The 18,528-nt window shown below is 45.3% G+C and overlaps 1 protein-coding gene and 1 pseudogene across 1 annotated transcript in view; one reads left to right on the top strand and one right to left on the bottom strand.

Moving 5' to 3' along the window:
• Positions 1–6,275, top strand: part of CUNH5orf63 (chromosome unknown C5orf63 homolog) — a 60,961-nt gene extending 54,686 nt beyond the window's left edge. The window contains exon 4 of the mRNA XM_088475166.1: positions 5,332–6,275. Within this exon, the coding sequence (XP_088331292.1) occupies positions 5,332–5,505 (174 nt within the window). The 3' untranslated portion in view covers positions 5,506–6,275. The remainder of the gene's footprint in view (positions 1–5,331) is intronic.
• An 8,987-nt stretch (positions 6,276–15,262) lies between these two features.
• LOC148521455 (protein kinase C delta type-like) lies at positions 15,263–18,324 on the bottom strand (annotated as a pseudogene).
• Between the last annotated feature and the right edge of the window lie 204 nt (positions 18,325–18,528).

Genomic DNA, 18,528 nt, shown 5'->3' with positions numbered 1-18,528 from the left:
GGCTAACTAAATAGGGAATCACCACAAGTAAGGTTTGGTTCTGTTAGTTGATACTCAGTAGCACATTCATAGCAGGCAATAATTGGGTCATTTACAGATGTGTCCTCACTTTTCTGCAGTCGCATCAAACAGCCCCTCTCGGCGCGCCTTGTCCAGTGAGACTCTGCTAGCGTCGGGCCTCTTTTTTATGTCTTTTGTGCTGAAAATTCACGTAAGTCGCAATGCGTTGCCACTAGGACACACAATGAGACTATGTTGATTAGTACAGTATGTGCGACTTAGTCTCTCAATAAGCAGGCAAAGTGCTACGATGCAGTGGTCACAGCTTTTTTCCATGCCATGTTCCGTTTACAGTCTTAGTCGCACACAGATATACAAGTATCACATATCTGAAGATAAGCCGCTGTAGTCTATGGGCTACAGATTGCAAACTTAGCCGGGAGAGGGTTCCATGGGAACCCTTCCCAGGCAATGGCCGCCCGAGCATGTGTGTTCTGTAGACCATACATGTGCAGGATCGCCAGCACGGAACTGAAGAGACCGCTGATGTTGTCACTTCTCTCCCAGCACATAACCTTTCGGCGCCTCTGTCCCTGCATGTGCTTCTTCATACATTTAGCTGGTATGATTGCATCCTGCAATGTGATCATGGGCACTAATATCACACCCAGATTGCATTGCAAATGTGATCATTAATAAATGGGCCTTTTAGAGTCAGGAGTGAATTTGGCTAGAAGGTGTTGTGCTGCAGAGGGGCTTACAAATTTAAATATGTGCAAAGATTTAGAGTTGGGAGGGGTACACATCATAGCTCAACTCTAATTGTATTGTTAAAATAAAGTTGCCCAGTATTTCTGTGCTGCATGAAAAAGTAGCAGAACAAAACTGATGAGCTCTGATGTCAGGTTCCCCCCACACCACTTCCAGGTCCTTCTTCCAGATTGCTTTCTTGCAACTGCAACAGCCGTTTGCTGTGTAATGTAGTCCTAATAAAGTAGTGGGAGTGGTCATGTAAAATAGCCACTGTTTGAGGATTAAGCTATTATAATAATAAACATTTACAAAAGGTTATTGTTTTAAATAACATTAACACATATGCCAGTATAAAGCACAATGAAATATTGTACATGGGCTAGCTCAGCAAAATGTGGTTTCCTCTTTATGATTCATATTGGCAGTCACAAGTACCAGGGCTTTGCACTTGCTCACCCAGGGCTGATTTTTCCACTGCATTCAATCAGGCAGTGTCTTCATTTGGTATTCATTATTCATGTAGATCACATAGCCCAGAAGATGTCTGTTTGTGTAGGAATACCAATGTCAACATACAACAGGTTCTTCCAGACTTGTGCCCCCTGTGTCACCTCCTGCCCCTTGCTACTCCAGCCTCCTGCCTCATCAATCCATCCTCCTGCCCTTGTCACTCCATCCTCTTGCCCCCAATCATTCCATCCGCTTGCCCCCAATCACTCCATCCTCTTGCCAACAGTCGCTCCAGCCTCCTGGCACCCGTCACTCCATCCTCCTGCCCCCCCCGTCACTCCATCCTCCTGCCCCCCCGTCACTCCATCCCCTTCAACTTACCTTCTTGTACTGCCTGCTCTTCTTTCTTAGCGGTGCAGCTTGGAGGAGAGACACGGCAGTGAGCCTCGAATGTCAGGAAACACGCACCTGTGGAGAGCCCCTGGGTTCTAGTCCCCAGCAGCTATTGACCAGCAGTAGCCAAGCTGGCAGCGGCACTGGTGGAGTAACTCTGGTTACACCCATGGGCCCACAGCTCCCTGGTCAATATCCCTGCCAGCCCGTCACTTGAACTATCCCTCCATCCAATCAGTACTCTCCATACAAAAGGGGATATATTTACTAAATTGCAGGTTTTTAGAAGTGGAGATGTTGCCCATAGCAACCAATCAAATTCTACTTATCATTTATCTAGCGTCTTATAGAAGGTAATAGCTAGAATCTGGTTGCTATGGGCAATAACGTTACTTCTAAAAACATGCATTTTAGTAAATATGGCCCATGGTGTAATGGATGGAAGGAGTTCTGTTTCTCCCAGGATGTAAGAAGGGGCATGAGACAAGATGCAGCAGTTGCTGTATTGCAGAAGTGTGTGATTTAAAATATATATTTTTCTTTACATCCTGGTATATACTAGTGATATTAGGGCCTGATTCAGCTGAATGTAGATTCCTGCTTACCGGGAATCTGCGCATGTGCAGGACCTGTTCTGCGCATGTGCAGAACAGGTCCTGCGTAATCACATGGACAGCGGCCAGCAGATTATCCGTTATTGACAGTCTGCTGTTGGTGGGGAAGGAAGAGGCCAGGATCTCTGTCAGCAGACAGAGATGTCCTGGCCTCTTTTGGACATCTTCGATGACCAGCTTACCGAGGGACACTAAAAGTAATAGAACCTTGATTTTTATTTTGTGGAAAAAAGGTTATTGTGGAAATACTGATACTACTCTTCAATACCAAAGACTTGTACAGTGTTAGGCTATTATCAGTGAAACACTGATGAATTGAGCTACATGTGTGGGTCACAGTGGTCTGACCTGTAATGCTACACTTGCCATCCCTTTTCATTCTTAGAAAGCTAAATTAAATATTTAATGATACTAGAGCTCTTATTTACAGGCATTTGTATTCTCAATACTCAATGGTACATAATGAAGCAGGCAAATGGCTTTCACACATCACTTTGTATGGAAATCATTCCAGTAACAATGCTGAACTCTTATAGTAGGGTAAAATAAAGTGCAATGTATGAGTGAATGGATGACACTAATTCTTTTGATCATTGCTCCATTTGTTCTTTCTAGTCCATAGCATACAAAGGTGTAAGCCCAGGCCTTATGCCCAGTTTCAGCTACTATAGCTGTGCTCTTGGTACTGTGGGCTCGATTCAGACCCGCTGGCTAGATGCGTTCGCACGCAACCAAAGTATGCAAATCCTGCGATCGCAAGGCATTAGCACGCCCACTACGTCTCGGTGAGCGATCGTGGTGTGTATTTAGACGCTCACCAGCCTGTCTTAAGATGCCCACTTTCCCATGTCATCTCCAGGAAGTGAATGCAACCATCAGTAACATCGAGTGCCATCGGAAGCATACGCAGCACTTGTGGCTGACCACAAGCATTGCGAGTGCTTCAGTGTGTACTGTGACGCTGCATCTTAATTATGCACGCCTCTAAAACGGTATTAAGATGCTTAGACGCGCCTTCGTTCGCACCACCACACCCCCGTTTCCATTGACCATCCCGTCACCACCCAAAAACGGCTTGTCCTGTCACTCATTCTAGCGAGCTGACTCTGCGCAGCGAGCAAACGCTTCCTGATCGCATGGGCTAGTTTGCGCACGCACACTGTGACTTATACGCATACACAGATTGCAAACATCGGTAGGCTGCGTGCAAACGCAGCCTAGCGAGCGGGTCTGAATTGGGCCCTGTGTGTTGATTTTCTTATGCATGAGAGTGCTGACATGGAAAAAAAATCATTTTAATACATCTGTAGTTGCAATTATGTTGTTTTTTGGGGATATAAACAAAAATGTCTAATGATAAAAGGTCACTGCTTCTAAATGTCATCATCTGAAGAAGAATGCAGTGAGCAATGGTTACCTTAAGCTGGGTACACACACCTGAGAGATATATCTGCAGGTCGACTGATCTGCAGATATATCTGTAGATAATGGTTGTTCATACACACTGAACAATCATCATCTGCGGTCCCGCAGCACGACCCCCCTCCCTGGCTGCCTCTGCTGCAACTGTATGGGAGGTCAGCTGACCACCCATACACATTTCACGATGAACAGATATATCTGCCATAAACAGTGCTGCACAGCCGACTCGATAATCTGTGAATAACGTCGTTCACAGACATATCGTCTGCTCACAATGGCCGATGGGCACACAATATATCGGCCGTTCAATTGAATGGCCGATATGTTAGCCAGTGTGTATCCAGCATTAGTCACAGAGTCACCCAATTTGTTAGGGTGTGGTATATCTTGTCCACATGTCAAATGTCAACACTGTCATAATGTCGACATTCGGCATGTTGACAAAGGGTTTTGCCGTTCAATCTCAATATAAGCCTAACTCTAAAATCAAGTGTTGGCATTCTGGGTGTCGAGATTCAGTTTCAACATTGTGAATGTTGACAATCAGAATATATCGACATTATGCTGTCAACATTTTGAACATTGACAGAAGGACTGCATATCATGTGTTCTATATGATCTTAGTGGTTTTATAGGGAAAGATCTGCAGCATACTGTATGTTACACTGGGTGTCATATATATATATATATATATATATATATATATATATATATATATATATATATATTAGGGATGTGCAGGCTCAGATAGGTTCGAGTTTGCACGTGGAGTTCGGATTTTTCCCTCCAAAAAAACGGAACTCAGAAAGAGGCAAAACGTCATCTTACATGGACGAACATCATCATTCCTGGACGTCCAGGAATGATGATGTTCGTCCATGTAAGATGACGTTTTGCCTCTTTCTGAGTTCCGTTTTTTTGGAGGGAAAAATCCGAACTCCACGTGCAAACTCGAACCTATCCGAGCCTGCACATCCCTAATATATATACACAGTATATATAATATACATACACAATTAGACTACTTTATGTAGACTATAGGAGGCCATTAGATTTTGCTAGCGTTCAAATAATAATTTGGGAACATTTGATGAACATGGATGCTTTAGGTGTAGTCTAAATTGAATTGTGAATTATGTTTAATTTCTTATATAAATCCAGAATATAGGGCCTGTTTCAGAGATGTACACTATTGCCACCACAGTTGCTATGCGAATATATGCAAATGTTGCAGCCATCGGGATAAGTATTGAGATGCCCACAAATCCATGCATCTGCGTACAAAGACGCAGCATCGGTCTCAGATTATTCTGTTAGCAGTCCTGACTCTGTAGTCACGCAGAATGGCCACTGGGAACTGAGACGCCGGGGCCTTATTTCTTGCTTACAAGATCGCAGACGCAGGATGTGACACACCCGCGAAAAAGGTTGTGACACACCTGCATTTTTAGCCGACACTCCTTGTTACCAGACGCAAACGCTCCCTGACTGTCAATCACATTGCGAATAAACACTGGCTTCAAGTGGCTATGGCGGTTTACATTGACACACACACAATGCGACTTAGACGCATGCGCAGACAGGCGAAAACCGCTCAACTGCGAAAAGATCGACGTAGCGTACAGCTCTGAGCCAGGCCCATAGTGTGTGTGTATATTTGAGCATAAAATTGTGTTTCTAAATGTTACATTTGTTTTAGTTTGTTTTAGAACAAGTGGACATCACTCTCCCAGAGAACGCAGCCTGGTATGATCGGTATAAATATGACATCCCTGTGCTCCACCTGAATGGGCAGTTTCTGATGATGCACAGAGTAAACATTAAGAAATTGGAGAGAGATCTCAGTAAGTTGGAGCAAGAAGATGGACTATAATGCCCCAGTATAAGAACATACTTGCTGTAGTATTTATGTAAAATAACATTTCATAATGGTCTATGGGCCTGATTCAGAGCCGTTCGCTATTTGTGGTCGTTCGTTTAAAAACAAGGGGTGGCTATTCAAATGATCCGTACGCACATTGCAGTCTGTTCACACCTCTAAGTCTGAACGAGCGAGCAAAACATACGCTCGTTTATTTGTTAAAAACGCCCCCTGGCCGCTCGCATCATACGTCATGTCCGCTATTTATTAGATTAATCGAGTACATCGACCAGCGTATGAACTGCTCGCTATTCTTGTGGTTGGTGTTTGCTACCACAAATTTGCGAGCAGTTCTGGCTATAAAATAACCCAGTGACGTGGTCAATGACGCTGCTGTTTTAAATATACACACCCATAAAACGCCCGTTTTGACCTTTAAGCACGCCTGCGTTCGGATCTCCACTCCCCATTTTCAAGCACCTTCCCCTGTTACCACCCACATACGCCTCATTCTGTCACTCAAAATAGCAGGCCCTCGCTATATTGCGTACCAACGATTTTCGGCCGCACTGACTGGTTCGCGCATGCGTACTAAAAACCGTATGCATGCGCAGATGTGCAAACATCGCTCGGAACGAGCGTACTGCCGCTAACGAGCGGCTCTGAATGAGGGCCTATGTTCACTTTCGATGTAGAAAGGACAATGTGACTGTGAATTTTATTACAGTGTACATTAAAGTGATGCCAATAATATGCAATGATTAGAATCAAATTTTATTTTAAGGTATAAAAACAAAACAAAAAACAATCAGTAAAAACATATTATTGTGCAGTGTCTGACTTCTGACTCCATCTAGCAGGTACCATGAATATTTTCTCTCACTTTTATTGTATCAATGGTCTAAATCTCTTTCAAAATATTATGTTTTTCATTTTCTATAACACTCCAGCAATAATGACTCATTTGATTCCTGTTTTGAATTTAACATAATAACATTTCTGTGCACATTTTGCAGAATGTAGAGATGAGACACTTTCATATAAGAGAGGCAGAAGGATTATAAACGAGTGGAAACATAAAGTGACCAGCATTATTTGCATGAAGAGATTGTCGGTGTACAATTCTATACTGTTTGAATCAAGTAGTATGGTAATGACAGCAGTCAGGATAATATTTGACTCTCTCTCTCTGGGATGCGGTCAGAATGCAGACCGCCGGGATCTCGAAGCTAAGTTCTGCGATTAGTGGCTAAGGTTAGGCACTAGGGGGGAGGGTTAGGGTGCGGGGGTGGGCAGATTAGGTTTAGGGTGCGATGAGGGGGGGGGGTTAGGCTTAGACACTAGGGGGGAGCTTAGGTTTCGGCTGCGGGGAGGGAGGGTTAGGAGTACTTACCTTTAGGTGTCGGCATTGTAACGGGATGCCGGCGTTCGGATTCTGACCGCCGGGATTCCGAGCGCCGTCATCCTGTACCCATCTTCTCTCTCTCTCTCTCTCTCTCTCTCTCTCTATACAGTACAGGACATAACTGTAGTGTTTATACTTGCCTCTTTATGTCCACCATGGTCTCATTCTTTTACAGCATTCTGCCATGATAACAGAGCGGGCTTCTCTAACTCCGCATACACAGTGACAAACAGCCTGGCAAACTTTCTTTGCAGTAAAGTAATGCCACGCTAGTTCTGGTAACTGCCCTCTCAGCTTTCTGACCTGCATTAGATAACATTAGAACATGTGGAAGGCACTTCAGCTGCCTGGAGTGGAGTGGTAATGCTTTTTTTCTGCAAAGTGTAAAATCAGGTTAACGCTGAATCATGTATTTCATAGTACATATCTGAAAATGATAGTTTTGCGGCTCAGTGAACCTTTAAGGTGGCCGCACACTCTGGGGTGAGCACCGTGTTGAGCCGTATAAAAAATGATTAACAATACGTTGCACTGTCACCAGAGGGATTTTGGTGATCTTCCGGGAATCGGTATGATTTACCGCCGGCCGCAAGGTTCAAATCCCGACAGCGGAAGCCCGGCAGGGGTGAAGATCCCGAATGTCCAAAGATAACTATAAACTAGATAAAGGACAGGAAGTACTTTACCGCACTCACCCTCGCCGAATGGTGTATGTCTGGTGTATATATACCAGTCTCTATGCATGATAAATCATTGTCTAGGTATACACCAATAAAAGCATAGTGATGTTCAATCCTTTACTGTGTCATCATAAATAAAATGTATATTACACAAATACAAATTAATATCTCCTCAAATCAAATAAACAATGTCAGTACGAGCATGAAAAAACAGTCAGTAAAATATGTGGATATATAATGACACCAGAATAAAGAAAGGAAAAAAGGGGGCAGTATGCTGATTACAATGAAATAGTATACATCGGTGGCTACAGTAGGTAGCCACTTATCCTTGGAATAGTATTGATGTGTCCCAACGCGTTTCAGCTTGTTTAGCCTTCCTCTGGGGTTGTGAATCAGACCCATCACCTATCAATATCAGCGAGACGCCGCTGCAACAAGCCAATTAGACTTTTTTCCTGAACCTATATTTACCCTAACAGATACTCCAAGGACATTTGGACACTTTATTACCTGACTCATTTAGTCCAAGCATCCGCAAGGACTAACCAAGGATAAGTGGCTACCTACTGTAGCCACCGATGTATACTATTTCATTGTAATCAGCATACTGCCCCCTTTTTTTCTTTCTTTATTCTGGTGTCATTATATATCCACATATTTTACTGACTGTTTTTTCATGCTCGTACGGACATTGTTTATTTGATTTGAGGAGATATTGATTTGTATTTGTGTAATATACATTTTATTTATGATGACACAGTAAAGGACTGAACATCACTATGCTTTTATTGGTGTACACCTAGACAGTGATTTATCGTGCATAGAGACTGGTATATATGCACCAGACATACACCATTCACCAAGGGTGAGCGCGGTAAAGTACTTCCTGTTCTTTATCTATTTATCACGAGAGGAAAGGCAAACTCTCTCTTTCTTTACCAGCAGCACTTCCACACAACTCCAATAAGTATAAACTAACATAATTCTACCCCCTAACTCTCCTTTAGGGGTGCCTAACCCTAACCACCCCCCAAGTGCCTAACCCTAACCCCTCCTTCCCCGTGGCCTAACCCTAAGTCTCCCGGGGGGGGTGCCTAAGTCCCCCCCGGGAGCCCACACCCTAAACCTCCCCCTGCGGCTGTCCGCGCCTTGCGCCCAGCTTACCTTCGATCGTTAAGCCGGGTGTCGGGCTCCTGGCGTAGGTCTAATGACAGGCATCGGGATTTCCACTCCTGTCATTAGACACTTGCTGGGATTAAACAGTCGGGAAGCCGGCGGTCGGGATTACGTCCGTCGGCTTCCCGACTGCTTCCCATCCTCAGCCATCTTTGCTGGTCTGTTGAGTTGCTACCAGTGTAAGTACTGTATAAGGAATATCAATGCATCCATTTTTAGATCTCCTATTTGGAAGACATGAAATCTGATGGTATTGAGTGTTTTTGTTTATGAAATCTAGAAAATGGGGATGATTTTAGGGCAAATTGTTTTTAGGTTTCATGTTGATTGGCATAAACCTTAAAAATGTTCTCGTCATCCTAGCAGATTATAAAGGAAGATGGTAGTAGTTTAAATTAAATTAAAATGGGGATGTAGATGGCATCCCGGCGCACTGAATGCTGGCGCTCACAACCCCGGCGCCGGAATCCAGACGGGTCAGAATTTCGGCTCGATAATCCGGGTGGCTGCGATCTCAAACGTAAGTTCTAGGGTTAGATTTAGGGCTAGGCACTAGGAGGAGGGTTAGGCAAAGGAAAAGGTGGGAGGATTTGTGGAAGGGTTAAATTACTTAACTGCAGGCGTCTGTATTTCGGCGTCGGGATTCCTACCGCCGGCATTCTGTGCGCCGGGATCTCATACCCAACCCTTAAAAGTTATATGTAGTTTTACATTGTATATACAGTATATACATCTACAGAGCTGATAAAGTGTACCCATTATCCCATTATGGAAGACAAATAATTACAGCTACAGCTTGCAGGGCGTTACACAGTGCTATTGTCTTCATAATTCAACTGGATGTTTTCTAATTACAAAATATATATTTGCTAGTTCATTTTGATTCATTCTAAAACGTATTAACTCTTTCAGTGCACCATTACGTAAGGACCTAAGGTTGATTTTTATAGGAACGAGTGCTATATTCTCTTCTCAGCACATTGGTAATACATTGTATAGGTTTAGTGCAGTGCCACAGTATGAAAAATGTGATCTAATTTTACAGCAATGGCATTAATATTTTGATCACATTTCTTCCCAAAAGTGTCAATAAAATCTTGTCTTGATGCAGTGCGCAAAATCCTAATGTGATAGGTGCAGTGTAGGGACGTTCTGCTGCTGGAGGACAGCCAGGCTTCAATAAAAGAACCTTGTGCTTCCCCAGTGATGACCTTCAGTCAGTGCTTTGTTCATAGTTGTTGTTACGATTAAGTAGGTCTTATAGAATTGCTAAATGCTCTTTTTATTTTCAACTTCCGTATAACATAAGTTAATAGAAGAAAAACAACCATAATCACTTTGAATGTAAAGTATAGTATTATTTGATATTTACTATGGTTTATTTATCAAAGAGATGAAAAGTAAAGTGTACATTATTCAGTTTATCAAAAAGTAACATTAATTGTAGTGTGAGTAAAAACATAACTGCGATGTACATATTCCACTCACTCTTGAGTAATTCAATTATAATATTGGCCCCTTCCCTGCTGTGGTGTACTATCTGCTATGATGTTTTGCAGTTTATTTAAAATAGGTGTTGTCATCAGCACATGAATCTTCTCTAGCATAGCTCAGAAAGCTGTCAGGTGTCATACACTTTGATGTCACAGAACGATTGCTTGGAGCACGGAGAGCATGCTCAAGCTACTGCATGAGATGTCCTCATTCTCATTACTACTGATTAATATTTATGCAAATGTGTAAAAAAGGGGTTCTACAAGAAGTACATACAGCTGTAACATATAGTAAATGTACACATGTTTACTTACACATATCAAACCTACTTGTGTGTGTAGACAGCTTCTCCATGTAACATGTTCCAGCAGCTCTATAATCTTTATCCATTCACTACAAGTCTTGTTTAGCTTTCTTTTTTTAAAACTAGATGTACGATGTGTTCTCATATGACAAAAAAGCATACTTGCCTACTTCTGGAAACTAGTTTTTGGGAGATTATGCAGTAGAAGGTGGTAGAATGTCGTTGAGGGGTGTGGCCAGCTCTGCCAAAAGGGAGTGTCTAGCTCATACACGCCTACTGGGAGACTCCCGAATCAAGGCAAGTCTCCCGATGCCCCGGAAAATAATTAAAACCCCCGCATTCCTCTGCTGTCGGAAATAAACTGCTCTAGCTGCAGTTGTTGCCGGTGGCCACCTGGGGGAGAGCATATGAGAGAGAGGTATCCGGAATTATAGAGCTTCGGCAACATGGCCGCTACCCTTCTGCAGTGAGGGCAGTAATTACTCTCTCCTCTAGTTATCCCTGCTCTCTGCTGCTCGACACAGGGCTATGACAGATGCTATGTGGCTGTCCTACAGGTATACAGGTATAGAATAGTAAAGTAATATACTGTTACCTGTGTAAACACTGTTGTGTCTTGCACTATGGGGGTGCGGAGTGCATTGTGGTATTGTAGGGGTATGGGGGCTGTATGCTGGGCACTGTGAGTTTGTGGGTATAGGGGGTGTATGTTGACCACTGTATGGGATGGTGTATGCTGGGCCAGTGGCAGAACTAGAGAGCGGCGGGCCCAGGTGCAAGAATATGCTTTGGGCTCCCTATGCAGTGCCCCCAGTAGTGGTCCCCATATGCAGCGGTCCCCCTATGCAGTGCCCCTTATATAGTGCTCCCAGAAGTGGTCCCCCCTATGCGTTGCCCCCAGTAGTAGTCCCCCCTATGCAGTGTCCCCATTAGTAGTCCCCCCTATGCAGTGCTCCCATTAGTAGTCCCCCCTATGCAGTGCCCCCATTAGTAGTCCCCCCTATGCAGTGCCCCCATTAGTAGTCCCCCCTATGCAGTGCCCCCATTAGTAGTCCCCCTATGCAGTGCCCCCATTAGTAATCCCCCCTATGCAGTGCCCCCATTAGTAGTCCCCCCTATGCAGTGCTCCCATTAGTAGTCCCCCCTATGCAGTGCTCCCATTAGTAGTCCCCCCTATGCATTGCCCCCATTAGTAGTCCCCCCTATGCATTTCCCCCATTAGTAGTCCCACCCTATGCATTGCCCCCATTAGTAATCCCTGCTATGCATTGCCCCAAGTAGTAGTCCCCCCCTATGCAGTGCCCCCAGTAGCAGTTCCACTGGCGGCTGTGTGTTTGTTGCTGTGTAGTGCTGACCGCTTTCACTGCAGTCTGCACTACACTTGTGGGGCCCGGGGGACACTAGCGACGGGTGTAGCGGTGGCTATGGGCCCCTGCACCACAGCGGGTCCCGGTGCAAGCCACTGTGCTGGGCACTGTCAGTGTGTGGGTATGGGGAGTGCATGCTGGGCACTGTATGGTATATGTGGGGTATATACTTGGCACTGTGGTGGTATGGGGTGTGTATATGCTGAGTACTGTGTGAGTGTGTGTTGGTATGGAAGGGGTGTATGCTGGGCACTGTGTTGGTATGGGAGGGTGTGGGGTGTATATTGAACATTATGGGTATGGTGGAGTATGCTGAGCACTGTATGGATATGGGGGTTGTGCATCTTCTGGGCACTGTGGGTATGAGGAGGTGTATGCTAGAAACTATATGGGTAAGGGGCATACTTGCCTATCCTCCCGCATCCTGCGGGAGTCTTCTGGTTCAGTGCAGGACACATCCTGAGTGGTAGTAGATACGGCCACAGGTGGAGTTAGACACACCCTTTGAGCAGAGCATGACACGTCCCGTTAACAGCGCGCCGCGTTCCGCATTCTACTACCAACTATAATGTCCCTGAAACTAGTTTTCAAAAGTAGGCAAGTATGTCTTATTGTCTGGCATAATAAGTAAGAATACTCACTTCACTAGTGAGAGAGAAATATTACTAGCAGTAACAGAAATTGGTAGGCAGGAGCAAGAAGTGAGAGATGGAGTGAGAGAGAGGAGCAGGGGCTGAGAGATGCAGGGGAGAGGAAAGCAGGCAGTGAGAGGTGCAGGGGAGAGGAAAGCAGGCAGTGAGAGGTGCAGGGGAGAGAGGGAGAAGCAAAGAGTGAGGCACAAGAGTTGAGATGGAAGCTGGAGCTAAAAAGGTATCAGAAAGGGAGAGGTGCAGAGAAAAGGAGAGAGAAGCAGATGATCAGACACAAAAGAGACCCATGTGGGGGAATAAGAAGGTTACTTGGGATGAAGATATAGGCACATGAGTAGAGTGACAGACAAAGGAAAGAGGCAAGAGAAAGCAGAAAGAACACATGGAAGACATACAAATAGGTGAACAAACCCAGGGAAAACATGAGAGAGATACTGTAGAAAACGTGAGGCATTAAGGAAAGGTGAATACAGGGTGATTAGCCTTACATCATATAATATGTGTTATATGCTGCTACCTAGTGCTAAAAGCATTTAAAATGAATCTTTTTCTAAAGCTTCTGGGTGTCTGGGGTGACCCCTGGCCATTCAATTAAAATTTCCATACCCCCAGTTCTAAATTCCCACTTTGATCACTGTGTACATTCATATGTGTGTCATAAACAATAATGCATTTCCATACTATGCGTGTGTACCAGAATGTTTCCCTATGTTCATTTCAGCACATCTTGTATGTAGCACCCGATAGCTGAAGAGGTTGAATGGGGACAGCTAAGTGTAAGTTGAGTACTGAAAATTATAATTTATAGGTCTAAAGCATATTTAAAAGTAACACTATTAAAGTCACAACTGTACTCTGTTTAAACTTTAGACGCAGGTCTACATATTTCCGCTGTACCCCTGACAGTTTAGGAGATAGGCGTATCTGGAGTTACACGTGACTAAACTTACACATGAAAGTGCACATTCTTTTACAATAGAACCTATACATGAGTGGTTGGAGCAAAAATTAATCAAAGTATAAATGAGGCCCTAATTGTAATCTAGTGTCTGTACATCTTTTACTTGTGTTTTGATAGATTTACTTTAATGGAGCACTCCAAAAATGAATTAACACATCAAATTAATTACATTTTTCCATTAATTATGGATCTCTAACATATTCTGGGCCTGGTTCAGAGGTGGATGTATTTGCATCTTTATGCTAATGCAACAGCCGATGGTCTTCCTACTGAGACTATTAAGATGCACCATCATTCGTACCATTAAACATTGCACCAGCCCGATGGAGGCGCAAAATCTCCATCTGAACATGGCCGCCAGTGTCAGTGCACTGTGGCCCTCATTCAGAGTCGGTCGGAGGATGCAAGCGGTCGCTCAGAAACTGGGCGGCCGCTTGCATCCTGACTGGCCGCCTCTGTTTCGGTCGTTAGGCTGTGGGTTAACACCCACAGCTCTAACGACCGCTAGGGTGATGGTCGCAATGGTCATTGACCATCGCGACCATCGGGGCTTACGACGAGACCCTAGGGTAATCTGTCAGAGCCGGAAGCTCTCCACTGTCATCACTAGTGATGTCAGTGGGGCCTCCCCCAAACGGCAGGCGTTCCCATGGAAACGCCTCCGTTTGGGCTGCCACCCCCCCGGCCCGCCTTCCAAACGGGGCGAGCTGTCAATCAACATCGACAGCTCGTCCCCTTTGGAAAGAGACCCACTACGACCGGCGCTGTCGGTCGTAGCGGGTCTCACGCATGCGCATGAAGGAGCCGGTTCCCTCATGCGCACTAGACAAACATCGAGGCGGCCGTGCGGTTGTAGACCGTACGGCCGCCTCTGAATAAAGCCCTGTGTCTTTAGACACAGTCACTGACAGTGACACGCCGGTAATTACCTAACCCCCCCATTACCCCCTGTAACACAAACTGAAATTCAAGGCTTTTCCATCCAAATTCATTCTGCATCTCCCATGTGAAGTGCAACTCAGATGCATGCACAGGCTTAAAACATCAGCCGCTTGCATGCAGCATCGACAGTGCGTGCATACCTGCATCAGGTCCTCTGTTTTCCAAGAGATTATATAATGTACACCATTTCTAAACACATCTCTGTTGACCATTTAAGGATAAAGCATCTTTTAGCCCTAATATGCCTTGCCCTTATTCCTTTGTTCCTATTTTGGGGTTGAAGCAAAGTAAATAAGCAAGACACCTTTTATTTATTTTTTAAACTTTATTTTAAGTGAGTAATGTATATAATTCAGTAAAAGAATAGTGCATCTCCAGGGACATAGCTGAGGTCGGGGCAGGCGGCAGATAGTGCATCTACAAGAACATAGCCAAGGTCAGGGCAGGCGGCAGACAGTGCATCTCCAGGGACATAGCTGAGGTCGAGGCAGGTGACAGACAGTGTATCTCCAAGAACATAGCTGGGGTCGGGGCAGGCGGCAGACAGTGCATCTCCAGGAACATAGCCGAGGTCAGGGCAGGCAGCAGGCAGTGCATTTCCAGGGATGGAGCAGAGTTCGGGACAGGCGACAGACAGTGCATCTCCTGAAATGTAGCTGAGGTCTGGGCATGCAGCATACAGTGCATCTCATGGGACATAGCCCAGGTTGGTGCTGGCAGCAGACTGTGCATCTCCAGGGACAGAGCCAACATTGAGGCAGATGGCAGACGGTGCATCTCCAGGGATTTAGCCAAGGTCGTGGTAGGCGGCAGAAAGTGCATCTCCTGGGACGTAGCCATAGTCGGGGAAGGCGGCAGACATTGCATATACTGGGACGTAGCCAAAGTCAAGGCAGGCTGCACACAGTGCATCTCCAGGAATGTAGCCGAGGTCTGGACAGGTGGCAGACATCTTCTGGGATGTAGCCACGGTTGGGGTAGGTGGTACACCGTGCTTTTCCTGGAACATTGATGAGGTCAGGGTAGGTGGCAGACAGTGCATCTTCAGGGATGAAGCATGGGTTGGGGCAGGCAGCAGACAGTGCATCTCCTGGGAAGTAGCCGAGGTTAGGGCAGGAGGCAAACCATTCTTCTCCTGGGATGTAGCCAAGGTTGGAGCAGGTGACAGATAGTGCATCTCAAGGGATGTAGCAAGGTGGCAGACATGGGGGACGAAGCCAAGGTCGAGGCACTGTGCAGACAGTGGGACGTAGCCAAAGTCAAGGCAGGCAGCAGGCAGTGCATCTTCAGGGATGTAGCCAAGGTCAGGGCAGACTGCAAACTGCATCTCCAGTGATGTAGCAGAGGTCGGGCAGGCGGCAAACAGTGCATTTCCGGGGACATAGCTAAGGTCGGGGCAGGCATCACACACACAGCAGTAGAAAAGATGTTTTTAGGACTGCAAAGTTTTCTGTGTTAGTGTAGGTCTTCATCTGATGGTATAGTATCTGTGTCAGGGTTCAGCCTAGGATCGACCTCTCTCACCTCCTTGCCAGCTTCCCCTGACTTCCTTGCGGTCAGACGTCTGGTGCAGTGATGGATGTGGGCTGAGTATTCTGCCTTAGGTGCTTTTTGCGAGCTTCCATGGTCGGCTGTGTGTGCTGGGGATCGGAGTTCCCATCATGGGCGCCGCCATGACAGTTCCTCTCATGTGACAGTACTCCTAACCTATGGTAGCATGATTTCAGTCAGCTGATGCTGTGCTCCAGTAATCTGCTACCCATGGGTATAAATCTGCCTCCAGAACTCCAGGAAGACGCTGTTCAACTTCATTATTCCAAGTGCCTGTGTTACTCCCACTGTTTCTCTGTGCTAAATCCTTCAGCATGTTGCTTCAGCCTGCTCACAGTTTCCCAGTTTCCTGTATTAGCTTCCATGCTAAACCTTACTCTGAGACTTTAGCTTTCTCACAGTACTTCAGTGTTTCATGTCCCTTCCCTGTGTGTCTTGTATATGTGCTGCTAATTCTATTGCAGCTTTCCGTGGCTATTACCCTGTATCACTGAAGTGTCAGATTACCTGCTGGTATTAATTAGCTCACAGCTGGTCCTCCCAGCACATGTCTGTGTCAATCTGCTCTGTGTCTTGTCAATGCAAATCTGCACTTGCAGTTAGCACTCTCCCAGTGTATGCCTATCTTCTCTATATGTCTTGTCTGTGCAATCTGCACCTGCATATGTAATTATTCCCAGTATTTTGCCTTTGCCCATTACCAGCATTTCTAGCTCTCCCAGTATTTGGCCTTTGTCCAGTACCACATTTCTAGCATTCCCAATATATTCCTTGAGTCCACTCTACTCTTGTATGTGCAATCCCTAGTATATGTTTGTGTTTTCCTGCATATTTAGCAAACTCCAGTACCTGCCTGTGTCCACATCTCCCTGAGCTGCTGAGCTAGTCAGCTCCTGGATTTCTTAGTGATTCTTAGTACATTCTCAGTAATCTCATGCAAGCCGGTGATCAGGATTTCTAATTGTGTTCCAGTGTATCTCCAGTGTTCTAGCAATAACTTAACGTAATATAGTTTACGGTCTTCTGCCATTCCCAGGTACCTGTCCAGAGGGCCGCGACCTGCTCACTTGGTGCAGCGGAAAACCAAATCCCAATTGGAGGGGTCACTGGAGAAAACCACCAAGTGAGCTAGACTCCGCGCCTCTGGGCAGGTCTAGCCAAACCTGGGTTCGGCCGCAAATAGGAGACCTAGCCACAGTCACTCTGATAGTCACCTGAACCCCCCGGCTCACCGTCCTCCACAGAGGATCACTTTCACCGGATTGTGACAATCTGCTTCCATGGGCACATTATGATAAGTTTCACCCCATATGGGGCACATGAATTGAATGTTATCAAAAAGCCTATGGTTCGTGGCAGTAATTGGTTCTTTGTAAACTTCACTATGGGGCACAGGAATTTCCTGATTTTTGTCTAGATCCATGGAGTCCTTGTACAGTGTGACTGTGGATGCAGTTTTTCCAGTCTCTGTCTCTTCCCAGTTAATTAAAGAGAAGAAAAGGTGTTCTCGCACATTATCATTTACCCCGAGCTGGAGGGACTGTACTTTGCACAGGAGCTTTGTTAAAAAGTCTTCAGTTACAGGATCAGTAAGGCCTGGGTATGCTGGTTCTTGTTCAAGGATCATTGTCTCTACCTCTGATGTTGACTCTCCATGGAAAGGGTACGATCCTATGGTGAGTATATATAAAATAACACCAAATGCGAACCAGTCTACACCTGCACTGTATGGCTGGCAGATTATCATTTCTGGAGCATTATAGCCAGGTGTCCCACCAAAGTCTGTGGCATATGTTTCTCCATAAAAATTCAATAGGGCCAGACCACAGTCAGTGATTTTAACATGACCTCCTGTGGTCAGCAAAATGTTATCCAATTGTATGTCTCGATGAATGATCCCGCTTGAATGCATAAACTGCAATCCACAAACCCGCTCAGCAGCTTTAAATTGTATTGTGGTGAAGTCCAGCTCTGATGTCTCATTAATGAAATTGAACAGATCCCCTCTGCCAGCCAGTTCCATTACACAGTATAGATAGCTCTCTGTGTGGAAGGCTGCATAACCATGTTTCAGAAAAATGCTCTCATGTGCCAATTCAAGAACCCGACACTCTACCAAACTGTCATACACTCATACTCTATTAATGCTCTCTTTAAGATTTTAACTGAAACTCTTTTCCCACGAATAGCATCTGTTGCCAGCATCACTTTGCCATATCCTCCCTCTCCAAGTAGTGAGTGGAAAGTAAATGCTTTCACTGTTAAAGGGACGGTCTCTGTGCTGTGGCTGGTGGGCATAGAGCAGCTCTTCTGCAGCTTGCTGAACAGGTGGGATGCCTGGTTGGCCTATACTAATTGATGTTATGAGTTGATTTTTCCTCTTTTTTTAGAAATCCTGCAAACCTGTCCCAGCGTCTCTGTATAGCTGCTTTGCATGATTTCTTTTGGCTCAACTCTTTCTTTGAAAGGTTTGCCTGGCCTGCCCAATGACTGCATCCCTCC

The sequence above is a fragment of the Taudactylus pleione genome, unplaced genomic scaffold (assembly GCF_031769625.1).
Source record: "Taudactylus pleione unplaced genomic scaffold, aTauple2 ptg000162l, whole genome shotgun sequence".
Taxonomy (NCBI): domain Eukaryota; kingdom Metazoa; phylum Chordata; class Amphibia; order Anura; family Myobatrachidae; genus Taudactylus; species Taudactylus pleione.
Note: the sequence above shows the minus strand (reverse complement) of the source record. Positions and strands in the feature narration are given on the sequence as shown.